Raw genomic sequence first — 17,549 nt, forward strand, 5'->3', positions numbered from 1 at the left:
CTATTTCAGCAGTGTTTACTTCCATATATGGCCCTTGTTTTTTTAATGCAAGCATAAATGCTATATTGCAGCACTGCTTTATGCTAGTAGAAATATTCATTGCAAATGTAGGCGAATCAAATCTATCTTTTTCCGAGTCATATTTACCTACAACCTTTGTAGATGACACTATAAGATCATAATATTTCGGATTAAGTGCACCTAATAAATCTTTCACCGATTGATCTTTTTTTCTTATTTCAATTAACAATTTAGCTAGTTCTCTCATTTTTCTAGAAATTACATTCACAAAATGCATTTCTCTATGATTTTTCATATATTGTGACCCAAATGCACAAATGAGCAAATCTGATTTAGCAACAAACGATATCTTATCAGGTCTCATTCTGGGGAATACGGTTTCTTTAAGTTTTTCATCGATTTTCAAATGTTTTATTAACAAATTTTGTGCTTCTGATTGCACATTTTTAGTATTTTTTCCAGTGCACTTCTTATTATGTTTCCATAAAAGATTTCTTGAATAAAATCCTAAGCAATTAGTGCAAGGTAAATAATTAGTATATTTATGTTTTCTCATGGGCTTCGTCACTTCGACAGAATTTTGTATAAAATTTCCTTTTTTTCTTAGTTCCGTAATAAGTTTTTTTCTTGTTATACTTTTTTTAGGTACTGATAATATTTTTTGTACTTCTGTTTCAAGAGCATGGTTTCTTAGTAAATGTCTCGCAAAATTTAGAACTAAAGTTTCGCAGTAAAAACAAAAGTCTTTATTACGGATTACTTTTTTTTGAGGGATTTTCATATTAGGTATTACTATCTCATTTTTATTACTGTCTCCAAGAACATTATTATTAAGGTGTATAACTACATCTTGTTTCGAAGGATAATTTTTATTGCATGAAGAGCTCTCAATGGAAATTATTTCGCCGCAAGAAATATTATTTTTATTACTAATATGACGACTAGTACTATCTACATCTTTTGTTGATTCTTGGATGTTTCTTTCTAATATGACGGGACAGTTCATGTTCTCTTGTAGGAATGATTCATCAGAGCTAGTCTGCAAAAAATACATTTTAATTTTTAATACATAAATTTAATGTATTTAATCATTATGATGTTTTTGAGAAACATAATACAAAGTAGAATTCAATGATATTTTTTAATATAAGAATAAAGTATTTAACATTGAACATTTTTTCTTTTATAAAAGAACAAATGATAAAATAATTATACATGGTTTATAGAACAATGTACAGTACTGATAATACTGATGACATTGAACAATATACTTCTATAAATGTAGTCGAAATAAGAAAGCATTTGTTGAGTTTTTCACATAAATAAAATTAGTATAAAAAATTAAAAAAATAAATTTTTTATTAAGAAATATAATCTAAATTCATATTTAGATTATATTTCTTAAATGAATTAGGACTGATATAACAAAATATAGAAAAATCTAAATGGAAAGTATTAAAAATTCAAATAAAAAAAAAATTGTCTCCTTACGTCATGTGCTGACGGAGTGTAGTTGGAATCTGTTCCCGAATTGTAATTACTTGAGTCAGACATTTCCTATAACAAAAAGACGATGTGGTTTAATAAAAAAATAACCTATCTGCTGCGTTTTAAATTTTGTTATTGCTGTATGTGAATAGATAGGTAACCAGTTTAAAATTAATGATGGTTGGCAATAATTTACTGAATTATTTCCATAAAGAACCCCACCATACTATAGGTAACTATAGTATAAAGGAAAAAAGATAATTACCTCATTATTTGTTGAATCTGATGATAAATTCACTGATGTTTCAGTTTTTTGACAGGAATCTGAAAATAATAAATAATCCACTTATCTAATAGATTTATAGGTAACTATAATCTCTTTTTTTATAAATGGTGGTAATATTAATATATCTTTGCATGATTTTTATTGTTATAACATTGTGTAAAACAATTGGCTAAAATAAAAAGATTTTGTTAAAAAAATTAATCTTAATTTTAAAATTAAGGTATTTTTTTTATAGAAATCATTATTTTAAAAATAAAAAAGATAATTTTTTATACAACTTAGAACGGCAAACAAGCTGATAGCCCACCATCCCACGCAGATGGAAAGTGGTAACCGTCGAAATCAAATTAGGCAATAGTACATAACTAAATAACACAAAAGTATATTTAATATACTAAGAATGTCTATTATTTCTGTGCGATTATAAATAAAATATGTTAGGTAACCTTTTTAAGTACAAAAACATTCGTCTTCCGGGTAGTGATCGTAAATTGCATATTGACAAATATTACACCAAAAGAAAGAACTATTACACAGCTTTAGTATATCATCACGATTCATAGACAAAACAAAATGATTTGGAATCGAATCAAGATCTTTTGTAATTTTTGTGTCACAAACACAACATGTCTTATTTAAAACAAAATGAGTGGAATACCACGGCCACAGTAGACAGTGTTTGTAATAACTTTTGAAGTCATTTCTATTAAAAAATCTATCTACATCAATAACAATGACCATGATGAGGTCGTGCGATTTATAACGACGAATCGACTACTGCAACTGTCTTGATTTTATTGTATGTTTAAGATAACTAAATTATACGTATTAGTATGTAGGTAAGGACGTAAGATTATGTCCTTAAAATTTCTTTTAATTTTCTAACATAAAGTATACTTACTAATATAAATATTAGGTACTTACCTTTCAATAATTGTAAAATTCTCATACTCCTTTTCATTTTCGTTTCCAATATTCACTCCTGATATTCACTAAACTCACGTATATAACCTTTGCAGCGTCCTCTCATAAAGGACGCTAAATGACCATATGCCACACCGCTCTTAAATAAATAAACATTACAACGCGCGAATTAAGACAGCTACCCCCTCCCCCTCCGTCTCTACTCCTTGTCATACGTTCCCATATACACTTTACTAACGGAAGCAATTAAATAATGAATTTAGACAGATAAAAACTTGAAAATTGCCTATAATATACGGTAGTGGCATTCGCGGAGTAATGTATGGAAAAAAAGTTGTATATACGATGCGCCGATATACGGCGCACAGTATCGCCCTCCAAATGTTGTGCGACAAACCGCGGAACTAAAAAATACGCCGAATTACAATAAGGTGACCAAATAGCGTCCATGCCAATTTTTTGGTAAAACGTTATACTAACAATAAGGAGTCTGTGGCATAAAGATCAATCTTGCGTCCGGTATACGGACGCAATAAGTCAGTAGGACGCAGTATCATTGGTAAATTCGCCCATATAAGACGCAAGATTGCCTCCAAGATTTATATATATATATATATATATATATATATATATATATATATATATATATATATATATATATATTATATATTCATATAGTATTCTTTTAAAATACTTTGAATGGCGAACAAGCTGACAACTTACCTGATGGAAGATGGTCACCGTCGCTTATAGAAAATGAAAAGCACCACGAATGTCACGTAATATACTATAATATCCATGGTACTCTTTATGAAATTTGCCATTTTTAAAAACTACGTCTTCGTACCCTGTAATTTCATTGGCATTAAACCAAAACACAGCCTTGCGAATATGTATAAACAGTACGCAACTCGCCATATATCGTGGCTTCATGTATCAGTACGTCAAATACATAGGGTACTTTCTGTACTGACGTTAGGATGTAACCTACTCGAAAATCTAATTTCATTCAAATCTGTTTAGTAGTTTTTGTGGTAAAGAGTAACAAACATCCATCCATCATTACATATTTTCGCATTTTTAATATCAATAAGTAATACTATTATTATCGAAACTAATGCATAATTTCAGCTAAATATTGCAATATTTAACTTAAACCAAATATCTATCATTGCAAGTGAAATAAAAACTTGTTAAAATACGCAAATGAATGAAACCTTGTTTCGTTTATGATGTAATGCGCGGCGCAGGCTGAGCGGCGTGCGCGCGCCGCAGCCGCGCATCGTGCCGCCCGCGGCGCCGCCCGCCGGCGCGCCCGACCACTGCCAGCTGCTGCTCACCAACTCCGCGCGCAGGCTCGAGGTCGGCCGCAGTGCACCACCGGCGCGCGCCGCACGCACGCACGCACGCACGCACGCACGCATACACGCACACGCACTCGCACACACGCACACGCACACGCACGCACGCACACACGCACGCAAGCACGCACACACACAACCAGCACACACACCCATGCTAAATCAAAGCTCTATCACTGTTTGATTATATCACACTTTATTTGTAACCACTATTTGATTATTTATTTAAAAGCATGCTACACTAGTGTAGAGTAGTAGCAGTGTCTAGCAGCAGATAAAGTGACTACCTCAGGTGCATTGCAGAGAGTTAGTGGATACAGGTGGCTCAAGGTTGTTCCTTATAGCAATCTATAGGGAAAGCCTATATTTAGCAGTGGATAGATAATGGCTGGGATGATAATAAAAATAGTCTAAGATTACAAACTAAGGCACGAATATTTTTTTAGTAATAGTAACAAAATATATTAGAGACACATGAAGCAACAAAAAAAAGAATGAATAAAAAAAAAATAGATAAGATTTACTTAACAAAGTATGTTTGTATTAGCACAGAAATTATCATTGCTTCCCACACTAGGCCGAGCCTGTCCTGTAGGAAGCAGTACTCGTGTTATCATATACATGCATACAGATATTAAACATAGGCTTTTTACAATACTGACAATTGTGTAATTAATTTGTATAATGCAATTATTTCATTTAGATCTCACCACCAATACACATGTATGAATAAGTATTATGAATGTGTGTGTGTGTGTGCATGCGTGTGTGTGTGTTTTTTAATAGATGAATAACAAAGTAAAAAATAATGTAAATACTTGTTTAAAATGTGGCCTTTACGTCACTCTGCTTATTTCTGATCACTGTCTGATTATATTATTCTTATTTGGTGACTACAGACACAGTCGTGGTAAAGTAAGATGTGTGGGTGCAGGTACTTCGCGCGTGCGTGGCAGCAATATTTGAGTGCCGGTACGCGGATGCCCGAAAATCCTTTCCTGCCGTGCTGCGGGCCCTGCGTGCCCCCGCCGCCCGCGCCGCCCTCGCGCGGGACCTGGCCGCGCGCCTGCCCAGCAACAAGCACCTGCTGCATCACCACCAGTTCGAGCTCATCGTCAGGTTAGTTTGCTCTTGTCTTCTTGCCTCCTCGATGCGGGACCTAGCCACGCGCCACTTGCTGGGCAAACAACAAACACCTACTGTACCACCACTAGTTCAAACTCATAGTTAGATCGGTTAACTTGTCAGATAATAATATGCAATAGATGAATTGTTATATTTAAAAACAAACCATAATGTTTTCATCAGCTTGTTTGCCATTCTAAGTTGTATAAAAAAAAAAAAAAAAAAAACTATTGTGATTGATTTATTGTTTGTCACGATAGGTCAACTGACCAGCTTCGTCCTCACCTATCATCTGTCACTGGTGCCCCGCCGGTGTATACCGTTAGCGCAGGCGGGGTAACCATTCCATTATCATCCATTAAAAAGACCCTTGGTCGGTCGGCCGGTGATCGGTCGTCCCTCGAATTGGGTACCGGTAGACACCAAAGGTCGCCAGTTCGGGAGTCGACCACATACTCTTTTTTGTTGCAGTATCCGGCCGTAGTACCTTCCTAATGCTCCTCAAATATTGCGTCTAAACTGCGCCCACAATGTACCCTCTTGTATAGGCATTCCCTTATTTGTCTCCAATAGCGAGGACGGGATGCCTTAAATACTGTACCGCAAACCATAAAAAAAAGGTCTTTGGTTGGTTGAGAAACGATGATGTAAATAGTAGTATTAGATGAAAGATTTTTATCATTCGACATTATGACACTGCACACGTTGCATGGCAAGTGGTTTATTGTGTCTTTGTTATTGAACCACTGTTCGTGTTCAGATAACAATTGTTTATAATTATAGATTTTATCTTATCCATGTTAATTTATTATTTGTTTTGTATTTGTATTTTTCGCGAGGCACACCTGATAGGTATGCAGTGGAAATATTTATCGCTGGAATGCTCGAGTGTGATCGAGGGTGGCCTCTGACTACCCACACAATTTTTGTTATTTATTTTTATTATTATTATTTTGCTAGGAATTTCGCAACTGGCTTTTGACCACAACAGTAAATCGGTGTTTTGCTTTTTTAAAGGCAATGCAATAAACTGAGTTGTGACCATTTTGCATTACTGTGGTACATATAACAAAAGAAAAATTATGTTACTTTTTTTATGTATTTTCCTATTTATATATTAGGTAGTTAAGAAAGGTATGAATAATTATAAACTACAGAATATCTTAAATAACTATATAATATTAATTACAATTACAATATGAATAGATATACATCAATACTTAAATAATAATATTGCAACAAACTCTTGAACTATTTCTAAAGTGAAAAAAGTGTTGTCCTCCTCTCTCGTACTTGCTGTGCCCAACAGGGTTCATAATTGAAGTTAAAATGTTATCTACCAATTATATATATATATATATATATATATATATATATATATATATATATATATATATATATATATATATATATATATATATATATAATTAATAAACGTTACATAAAAACACAGTTTCATTTTTATTTTCATTTTTTTTTATGTATTCTATGTATGTATGCCTGTCTCTATCTTGTTACTTCTGTGCTGATTCTACACCACAGATATAGGGATTGAAATTATAAACAATTAATTGGAAACACATTTAATATCGACATTAAGTTATACACACTCGTTGCTTTCGTCTTCGTCCAATTCAACGAACTCTGCTATCATGTAACAACAGAAGAGTGCTTCCGAGCCGTTCATCACGTAGCCGGTCACGCCGAACGTGCCCACCACGCCGTCTTGTGGCAGCTCGCAGTAGTCGAAGTCGTAGCCGGTTACTGCGTACTCGCCCTGGAATTACAGATACTTTATTGTATTGTACACAAAAGGTTATTGAAATGTGAAAACAAACATAATAGTGCACAAAGGCGAGCTTATCTCCAATAGAGATTTTTTCCAGCAAACCCATTATGAGAAAACTGACAGTTCATTAGTAGTTACAGTCATACATATGTATTAATCGACTTAAATGATATAGTTAAAAATAAATAAATAAAATGTCTTTACAATTGAAAAGACCGATAGGTATAAATAAAAATATATATAAGTAAATCTATATAAATAGATAGATATATATTATATATAATACACAAATATAATAAGTACGTACATCAGCATTGTGAGAGGTAATGATCTTTAACCGCGACTTCGTCCGCATGATTAGGGATGAAAACTTAGACTAGCATAACAAATGATCTACGTTGTTCTTCATCGCAAACAGTACTTGTATGCCAAATTAGGTAACGACTGCTTGAGCCGTTAAAGCGCCCATTTATCAATCAATACATATAATAAAATCGTGACCGGTCGCTGTCTGTACACGGAAGATATATAAGAAAAGCTATTATAAGGGCTTTATGAACGCAATAAAACCCAAAACAATGATTTTTGTACGTTTGTGTACGCTAATCTCAAAAACGGCTTAACCGATTTAAACACAGTTTTCACTAATACGTTGTTCCACACATTTAGTGGTTGTTTTATTTCAATCGGTTCTTAAAAAATATAAAAAATTCAATCTAAAGAATCTCTCATATAAAATGCTAAAAATAACCGATCAGAGCTGAATTGGCTGAAATTTTTTTTTAATATAAGTATTGATTTTCGAAAATTCTGTCTATTCGTCCGAAGCTGAGTCTGATAGCTATTTATGATATATTTTTGTTTATACATTTATATTTAGATATCTTGGAAATAAGATTGGTATAAAAATTTTCCAAAAAAAATTCATAATGAGCCGTATTTGCTAAAATGTAAGTGGTGAGTTACCGGTGCGACAGGGAACTCTGGCGGGTCGATGTCGGCCATGCTGAGGAGTTTCTTTGCGTTGCTCTCCGCGTACTTGTTTATGAAGCACACGAAACAATCCTCGTCGAACTCTTGGAATGGCTTGCAACCGCCGTCGACGAATTGACACATCTCTGCATGCATCTGTACCGAACGAGACACTTATAATATACTTTTATATATTTACTTTATTGCACTAAAACATATAGTAATAACAACAAGTTAATAACAAAGTTAGCATAGGCTAACTTATATATGCGTAGTACTCTGTTATTTTCTGTGGTAATTTTCAAAATGCTTTTTCAGGAAATGCATGTATTTCGTAAGGATATACATACATACATATCTGTCACGCCTGTCTCTCATTAAGGTAGGCAGAAACACTGGAACGCCAAATGCTTCGATTCAAACAAACCTCTTTCGCTTCTTCCACATTCATCAATCTTTTCATACACTCTCGCCGGTTACGGGTACTTTTAATTTGACCCTTCTTCCGCACGTCGCCTATTTGGTCGACATACGTCCGTCTAAAGCGACCTCTACCGACATCTCCATTCATTAGTCTTACGTATTTCGTAAGAAATCAACTACTAATGACTGTTGTCTATTGGGTCCAATAATTTTACTGTATCTTAAAACATGAAATAAACTCAGAGGTCACTGGAGAAAAATAAATAAACGTATAGGTTTGTTCATATCAGTTATTACCTATCCACTGACAAACATTGGCGTGTCCGCCATAAGGGAGATTTGCCAGTAGTTGACACGCTTGGCAGGTAGATTGGCAACCGCAGTTAGGCTTTGGTGATGTTTTAAGAGGGACACTGTACGGGGGAAGAAGGATTAGTGGGGGGGGGGGGAATTGTGAGTAATATATGTAAACTATGTAGACGCTATATAAATGCAGTAAAATATAGAGTAATGGAGGGGTTTTTTTTCGTCGTCCATTTTGTGGCACATGGCAAAACATAGAGTACTGTGCACCATGGAGCAATTTTGAATTAACTGAATAAGCCAGCACAGTAAGATACGCCTGAGTTATCGAGTTGATGTAAGAAAAATCTTTGAGTTACCCATTTCTAGTCAAAACCAAAAAAATACTTACACTGAAAGTCTCATCCATTGTAATAGCCAGCTGGAAGTCGGCATCGAAGCCGTCCTTCATGCGCGTCAGCTTTCTCTTGCTCACCTCATACTGCAGATAATACTGCTCGGGTTCCGGACACTTCTCGATTGCTTGTATTGACCACTTGCCTTTAGCCTTTAGAACGGGGACGCGTTAAAAATATAAATGGCTTCGTTACTTATATAAAAAATTAATTACAATACAAGTCTTCCGTAAAGAAGTATTTAAAGAACATTTAAACTCGTCTCAAAATCCGCCCCGTGCATTGAAAAAGTAAGTAAAGAAACAGACTTTATCAGAGGGAGACTTTGTATAAAAGTCGTTTGCTTGGGCGCCTCTGTCCCATTCGTGTTTCTACCGTCAAGCAGTTATTTGCATGACTGTGTTTTTCGGTTTGAAGAGTGGGATATGGCTGCCGGCCCACCTGATGGAAAGTGGTAACCGTCGCCTAAAGACATGAGCAGTACCATGTACATAACAGAGTATACTGTTTCGCCCATGATACTCCCAATGCGTTGGCGTTCCTGAGAACTCAAGTGTTATTCCTCTGTACCCTGTAAATTCACTGCCAACTGACTCGCACCCAGTTCGAAGCAGTTACTTCATAATACGAGCTTCCAATATTTTCAATGATGTACGCAGTAGGGATAATGAAATAGATATACATATATAATAGTAGTAACAATTATATCAGAAAAACCATCACAAATTTAATTTCCGTTAATTATACGTGATAGCATTTAATTAGCTTATTGTTGTCATATATAGTTAATTATTAAGTTATTATAACCGTAAGCTTCCCTAGAAAATAATAAATAAATAAATAAATCTTACAATCATCTTATCCGCTGATATTCCAAAGGCATTGTTACCACAAATAAAATAAAACAATAAAAGAGAAAACATCTCTACTGGTCCACAATAATGAATAGTCGCAAGTGGGTAACATCGTAGTGGCGATTGCTGTTAAATAAGTGTCGTGTCATGTCACACGGCAGTTTGCGTCGTATCTGTGCTTGTATCAACATATCTAACCATTGTACGCATGTGTAGTTATTTTAAGTATGCCATAAATTGCAGCCAACCGTTGTTTTAATAGTAATACTTTTTTTTTTTTGAAAAAAAAAGGGTTCATTTTTTAAATAAATTGGTGGTGGCGTACCATTTTAACAACTTAAACTTAACACTAATAATTTTGTCTAAATTGAAATTGAAATAAATTAATTTTTAATTTAATTTTGTAATATCAATAGTAACTTTTATTTTAATATAAAACTTTTGTAAATACAAGTAAATATTAAATCTTTGTAATCATGATCATTACTTAATACTATGCACTTGTTATATATGTATTGCAAATGTATATATGTGTTACTGTAAAAGCCCGTACGTTGGCAAATCTTAAATTTTACTAAAACAAGATCATCTTTCACCACACCAAACCTAACCTACCTTTCTTTCATATATATATATACTAGCTAACTCGGTAAACGTTGTTTTACCATATACATTATTTCTATAACTATACATGAAAATATATCGTACTACAATTATTATATTCGATTGTCATCCTGCAACCCTATTGCGGCATATAAAAATAACAGGGGTTGACCGTAAAAGCGTGAAAATTTTAATTTGTATGTATTTTTCAATGCTAAATTATAATAAAATAAAAATAAAAAAAAAAATTGTCAAAAAAATAAAAGAACAAATCTAGGGGTGGGTCACCCCTATCATTGAGGTGTATGAAAAATAGATGTTGGCCGATTCTCAAACCTATCCAATATGCACACAAAATTTCATAAAAATCGGTAAAACCGTTTTGGAGGAGTTTGGTCACAAACACCGTGACACGAGAATTTTATATATTAGATAAAATTTGTGTGTATTTATTTGTATTCTATTTATCTGGTATTTATGTACTTTTTTTTCTTGTAACTTTCTTGCACTAGACTTTCCGCTAATAAGGAAAGTCTAGAGATAAGCCCGCCTTGTAAACAAGTTGTTAAACTGATCGCTGTATCTTTTTTTTCAAGTGCAATAAAATAAAAAATATTAATAAATTTTTGATCAAACTATCTATACATTAACTAGATCAAACTGATAAGCCGGATTTCATTACGTGTATGGTGATTAAACGACAGTGAGAATAATTCACAATTTAGAATGAGAATGGTCACACATAATGCGCATTCACTGAAGCTTCCTCACGTAAACACTCTGTGGAATGATCTTGCTGAGGCTTTCCCTGGAGACTACAGTATAGGGTCCTTTATAAAGGTCGTATTGAGGTTTCTTAAGGGTCGGCAACGAGAGATCCCTGGTGTTACAAGCGTCCATAGACTCCGGTAACTCCGTTTACCATCAGACGAGCTGTATGCTTGTTTGCCACCACAGTAGAGGTTATTGGTTGGATTAGTAAGGGTTTAGGCTAGTAATGCCCCCACCGAGAGGGAAATGAGTTTACGGAAGTCCTGCGCTCGGCGGATCCTTCTGGAGAAGTGGGATGAGAGGCTGGCCGACCCAGGGGCCGGCCTGAGGACCGTCGAGGCTGTCCGCCCAGTGCTGAAACACTGGTTGAGCGGGCGGCGCAAAGGTCCACTGACCTTTCGGCTGACACAGATACTGACCGGTCACGGTTGTTTCGGTCAGTACCTGTGTCAGATTGCGAGAAGAGAGCCGACAACTGAGTGCCATGAGTGTGGTTGCGAACGGGACACGGCACAACATGTTCTAGAAGAATGCCCAGCGTTCAGTGCAGAGCGCCGCGTCCTGGTTGCGGAAGTGGGGGGTGACCTCTCGCTGCCGAATATAGTTCGGAGGATGGTCAGTAGCGAGAGGTCGTGGAATGTAATACTCACCTTCTGTGAAGCGGTAATGTCGCAGAAGGAGGCGGCCGAGCGGGAGCGGGAGAGTGCCCCCACCGCTCCCGTCATGCGCCGCCGCCGAGCCAGACGAAGGAGAAGGGGCGCGCCCAACTCTGCCTCTTCCTTCCCCCCCATTAGGGTCGGGGTGTTGCCTTGAGGGAGGCACACCCTTCATATGACCCTAGGAGGTGCGCGCACGTATCCGTGCCCTCCTGTGATGGTAGGGTGGGAGGGACATTCCCCACCCTAACTAAGAGAGGAGGCCTGCCCTACACCACCTACAGGGCGGGCCGTCGCGTTGGATACTCGGTAGTCGTACAAACGGGAACCCGGGATCCAACATAAGCGCCTCGAGGTACGTCGTGTGGTTTTTAGTGGGTACGAATCCCACACACCCCAGCTGCCCTCCCTTCGGCAGATGGGACGGTCTTTCCGAAGATTTTCCACACGAAAAAAAAAAAAAAAAAAAAAAAAAAAAGGCTAGTAATGCCGCTCGCGTTGGATACTCGGTAGTCGTACAAACGGGAACCCGGGATCCAACATAAGCGCCTCGAGATACTGTGACGGTTCGCCTATAGTACAATAGGTTTAATACCATAAGTACATAGAAAAGAAACAGGGGTTGCTATGGGTGACCGCTGCGAAAGCTGAGCTATTTAATATAAACAAACTTTAAAGTCAAGGTTCACAATAGTATACAGAGAAGACGTTACCATATATGAAATATTGACACAGAAGAGAAACTCCTTTGATGTGTTTCCAAAGTGTAGTGAACGTCACAAGAAAATTAAATAAATTAAACAAAAATATATTATATTTTATATTAACCAAATTATAGTTTACCTTTTTCTCATCAGGTGTAAAAAGGATGCATACAACACAGTTTAATAAGGTTTATGAGAGCCTTTAAAGTTTTATAAATTCGATAATCAATTTAATAGAAAATACCAAAATACGTTAACATATAATTAAATTGAATTTAAAGAAAAGTTCAGTTCGAATAATAGGCTAAATCCGATTATTGAAATAGCTACCCTTCGGTGACATAATCTATGACGTTATTAGAGAAAGAATAGAAAAAAAAAAAATGAAAAGAGAGACGGCAGATCGGCGGGCGCGCGGGAGTCGGTTTTTAGGGATTGCGCAATAAAAAGAAAAAAAAAAAGGGACGGCAAATGGCGCGGGAGTCGTGTTTTAGGGAAGGCGCAATAAAATAAAAAAATAACTAGGATATAGATTTAGGAGGGACTGGTTCGATGAAGGGTTTGAGATCTTAGTGTATCACTATGGATTAAGTGTGTGAAATTAATCAATAGAAGACTGGAGAATCCGGTGAGCTTGTTCCATTTATTACTACGTAGTTAGATTTTTGACTGTGATCGCAGGCAAAGTCTATACTTAATATTTTTCCCAACAACTATTAAAATACGTATTTAGTCGAGTCCATATACCTTTAGGTAATGCGTATATCGTTAAATGCAATCACATTTGAACAAAGTTTACATCAATATAATTTACGTACTTACGTTATTCTACTCATATAAAAAAATCCAATTATATGGACGTTTGATAGAACTTCATCAATTTGATTCAATGTTCTAATTGTCCAGTTTTGGAAAATACTTATTGAATCAACTATTGAACTATTACAATACTAACTAGTTTCATATCTAGTTATTTTGATGAGAGAGAGGGGTTATTGAGTGGCGACCCTGTAAATGCAAGTGCGATGTGGGCTACCTCCATTGTTTGGAGTGACTGTTTTATGTGTATTGTGGGGCCGTTCCTTGTGTCAGTCGGTGGAAATTGCTTGTGTTCAGTCGTGGGTTGGTGATGGTTGAGACGATGATGATGATGAAATATTTGTATTTATTACACTATTACAGTGTTGGTTTGGAATATCTGTTCATACTTAACGCTTCATGGTGAAGTGTTTTTATACCATTACTCGGTCGACCAGATTAATGATTCTTAGTCTATATTTGATTATCCATGACTACATGTGGGGATTTGTTTTACACCAGATGTACAAAGAGACAGCTTAACTGTTGCAAGTGATATTATGTGAATGTAATACTTTTAATACATTATTAATTGTGTTACTAAATAAATTCATGTGACTGTGGGGTGTTTATGGTAAACAAGCCTGTATTGTTTAAATAGATATTTTGTCTTGATTTATTATAAACTTTAATATTGATTTTGTTGTAGTAAGCAAGCTGATAATAACAATTCTGTGTGTATTACTGATTACTAATAATATTTAATTATGCTGATATTATAGGTGTGGATTTATTTCCTAATGGTAATAAAAATACTGAAAGATTCTCTGACTATAGTTGCTCTTGACTAGGTGTGGGGTTCGGTATGGAATTGGTACTGTATGACACTTGTGAGGCTATGTATTTTGCTCATATTTAGAAAGGAAGTTGTCCTGGCGATGGGGTTTGTATGTATGTTGTTTGTTCATGTTATATTGACTAGACAAGTTCGGACAGGGTTAATATTAGTGAATATATACTGGATTTATATTTAATATACATGTTTTGAATATTTTATGGGAATAGTATGGAGATATACAAGTAGTAAAATATAATATTAGTATTTTGTAAATTTAATTATTGAGTTATATGTTTATGTCGGACTGTATCCAAGGGGATATTATCCTATTATTATCAAGTTAGGACAATTACTTTAAATATTAATAAAGCAAACACTAACACTGATTATTTACTTCTTTAATAAATTTACATTAGAGTTTAGAAATCAAATAGATAGCATATTGGGAAAATCTTCACCACACATGTATTTGAGGAATGTTCTTGATAATTAGTACTGTATGTATATATTATTGCAAGTACAATTGCAATAAGAATGTTAAACTTCTAATCTTCTGTTCATTCTTGAATTTGAAAGTAAGCTTGGCTACTGATATGAATATAAAACTGCAGCATTACTGGATAATATTAATTATTTCTGGTGTAAACCATGATTATTTATGTCACTGATAATTTAGTTGTATATTACGGTTGATATATGATGATTTTATATTTAATTGTATTAAACAAATACAAATAAACAAACTTGCTAGTATTTGTTACGTTGACAGTTGTGATAGATAATCAAAATTCAATTCAATACATCAATACGTCATTAATGTGACAGATGTCAAACAAAAGGAGATTATACACGTTATGATTCTATATCTAAGTCTATAGAAAATTTATATAATTTCCAGTTATTTTATAATAACTGTAGGGGAAATATTGGAATTATTTATATGAGAAATTTCACTTAAATGATATGATAATTATTTAAAGACCTAATTTCTTAGGGATTTAATCATGATGATTTAAACACTAAAACACTTGTTTATCTGAGAAATCCTCTTAGTAAATAGGTTTACTAAGACACTAAATGGAAGTAGATATAGTATAACTATAGTACAGCTACAATAATTGTATGGGACTTACTGTCCTTTCTATTCAAATATATATTTAATCTATATCTTTCACATTATAATTATGCAATATATTGCCTCTACTACTACAACATACACAAATAGGACTTATTGTCCTTCCTATATACCTATATATAATAATTGACCTGGCACTTTAATGTGTAATTTATCAGTACTTATGACAACAACCAATTAGGACTTATAGTCCTCTCTATAAAGCTACATAATTATTTAATCTGATTATTTCACAATGTGATTAATCAAACCTCTACAAATATTACAAAAGATCTCTATTACTCTCAACACAATAATAGCTTGTTGGACTTAGTGTCCTCAAACTTATAGAAAACCCAACTGGTTATTTCACGAGACGTTGTTAACTTGTGTTTAATCAGTGTCTTTTAAAGGACTTATAGTTCCTTTAGATATATCTCTCTGAATAAATAATTGGTTAATTCACAATGTGGTTAATCAACAATAATATTATATATAATTGACTGGACTTATAGTTCATTCAATAGCACTCATTACTTTTAGTAGCTCTCGACCTATGGGTTGGACTACTCGTTCTTAGGCTCCGGCCTAATCAACAGATTTAACTTGAACCTTGAGTATTCTTGGTATTAAGTAAATAATATTAAATTGACAATGCTATGTTATGATATAGCAATTATCAACATTATATGGCTTGGCCAATTCCAGGGTGTGGAAGGTATCTCCTATCACACAAATCTTCATCTCTATCGGACTGTTTTCACAGGTGATCTCTAATGTCACATTATAGGGCCGAAGGGTTATGTCCCAACAAAGTAAGTTCTGGTGTCTGGGTGATCTCGCTTCTTGGTCTGATCTCTTGTGGAGCCGAAGGGAAACCCCCATTGAGTAAGCTCGTAACAGGGTGACGCTGGGAAACAGTTTCGTACTGTTAGTGGGTGATCTCTATGTCGCCATATAGGACTGAAAGGGTCATCGCCCATGAGTAAGCTCTCGTGTCGGAGTGATCCTGGGATTTCAGTTCCGATCCGTTTGCCTCTGGCAAACACTAATTTATACTGGAAGCATCGTGGGGCTGGTGGAGCCACTGTAATGTTGAAGTAAATGTACTTATGTTTGGTTTGGAACTGAGAATACTCATTCCCTTATTACCATCAGAGTGCATTAATAAATAGTAATACCCTTCCTTACCTTTTAGGAGGAAGAGTTATAGATAGTTGGAAAGTCTTCCACTGGTCCGGGCGTGTGAGGGGCCCGACCGCTCCCCTATTTTTTTATTATTACAGTTATTCTGTAATTTACTATTAAATTAACATAACTTCCTAGTTACATGAATTATGAGTATAATTCATTAATTATTCTTAATCCTTAAAGATTTATCAATCATCTTCATTATTTAACTCCTATCATATACCAATTAAAGAACCTTTTGGTTATTACACACACAACGGGTCCTACATTACTAGACGATCACACATTTATTTATCTGGCCAGATGATCAAGTGTTCTACTATAAGATCTGTTCAATATTAAGTGTTTATTGTAAGGGTTTATATGATTCATAGGATGTTTGGGGTGTATAAGGCAATATAGGTATGGGGTTATATTGATGGTGTTAGACCTTTCTTTAGGGTAGATTTTCATTAGATTTTCATGGGTTTCATTAGGTTAAGCCTTCGTAGGCTTTTCTTAGGCTTTGTAGGTTTTCCATATGTAGATTAGTTTAGAGGGTAGTTATTATAAGGGGCGCTAAGGGGGGGACCATCACAATACGTCGTGTGGTTTTTAGTGAGTACGAATCCCACACACCCCAGCTGCCCTCCCTCCGGCAGATGGGACGGTCTTTCCGAAGATTTTCCACACGTTAAACAAAAAAAAAAAAGCCTAGTAATGCCGCGGGTTACAACCAGTAAATAAAGATAATCGTATTTGTGCAGGCTAATGAACTGCGCGCTGCAGTCCTCTACGCCGTTAGACGAGCATTCGATTGCGGCAGCCATGCTGCCGCTGGCCACCGCGTACTGCAGGAAGCTATGCACCGGCGTCATACAGTACGCCTACATGTGTATACAGGTGAGTCGTGTTATATCTAATTAGTACGGACCAGATTTCTTTTTGGCCGTG

General features: G+C 35.3%; 2 protein-coding genes across 2 annotated transcripts in view; one reads left to right on the forward strand and one right to left on the reverse strand.

Moving 5' to 3' along the window:
* Positions 1 to 17,549, forward strand: part of LOC113512189 (myotubularin-related protein 5) — a 116,651-nt gene that overhangs the window by 58,623 nt on the left and 40,479 nt on the right. Inside the window, exons 12-14 of the mRNA XM_052893803.1 lie at positions 3,970 to 4,081; positions 5,015 to 5,199; positions 17,363 to 17,498. Coding sequence (XP_052749763.1) covers positions 3,970 to 4,081; positions 5,015 to 5,199; positions 17,363 to 17,498 — 433 coding nt within the window. The remainder of the gene's footprint in view (positions 1 to 3,969; positions 4,082 to 5,014; positions 5,200 to 17,362; positions 17,499 to 17,549) is intronic.
* On the reverse strand, positions 6,773 to 10,064 carry LOC116412949 (uncharacterized). Its single transcript, XM_031909211.2, has 4 exons — positions 9,939 to 10,064; positions 9,084 to 9,239; positions 7,961 to 8,122; positions 6,773 to 6,982 (listed from the first exon to the last, which is right to left on the reverse strand). Exons 1-4 carry the CDS (start codon positions 10,008 to 10,010, stop codon positions 6,806 to 6,808), a joined length of 567 nt encoding a protein of 188 aa, XP_031765071.1. The 5' UTR covers positions 10,011 to 10,064; the 3' UTR covers positions 6,773 to 6,805.

This window comes from Galleria mellonella, unplaced genomic scaffold (genome assembly GCF_026898425.1).
Source record: "Galleria mellonella isolate WM207_F2 unplaced genomic scaffold, CSIRO_AGI_GalMel_v1 utg184, whole genome shotgun sequence".
NCBI classification, from domain to species: Eukaryota; Metazoa; Arthropoda; class Insecta; order Lepidoptera; family Pyralidae; genus Galleria; species Galleria mellonella.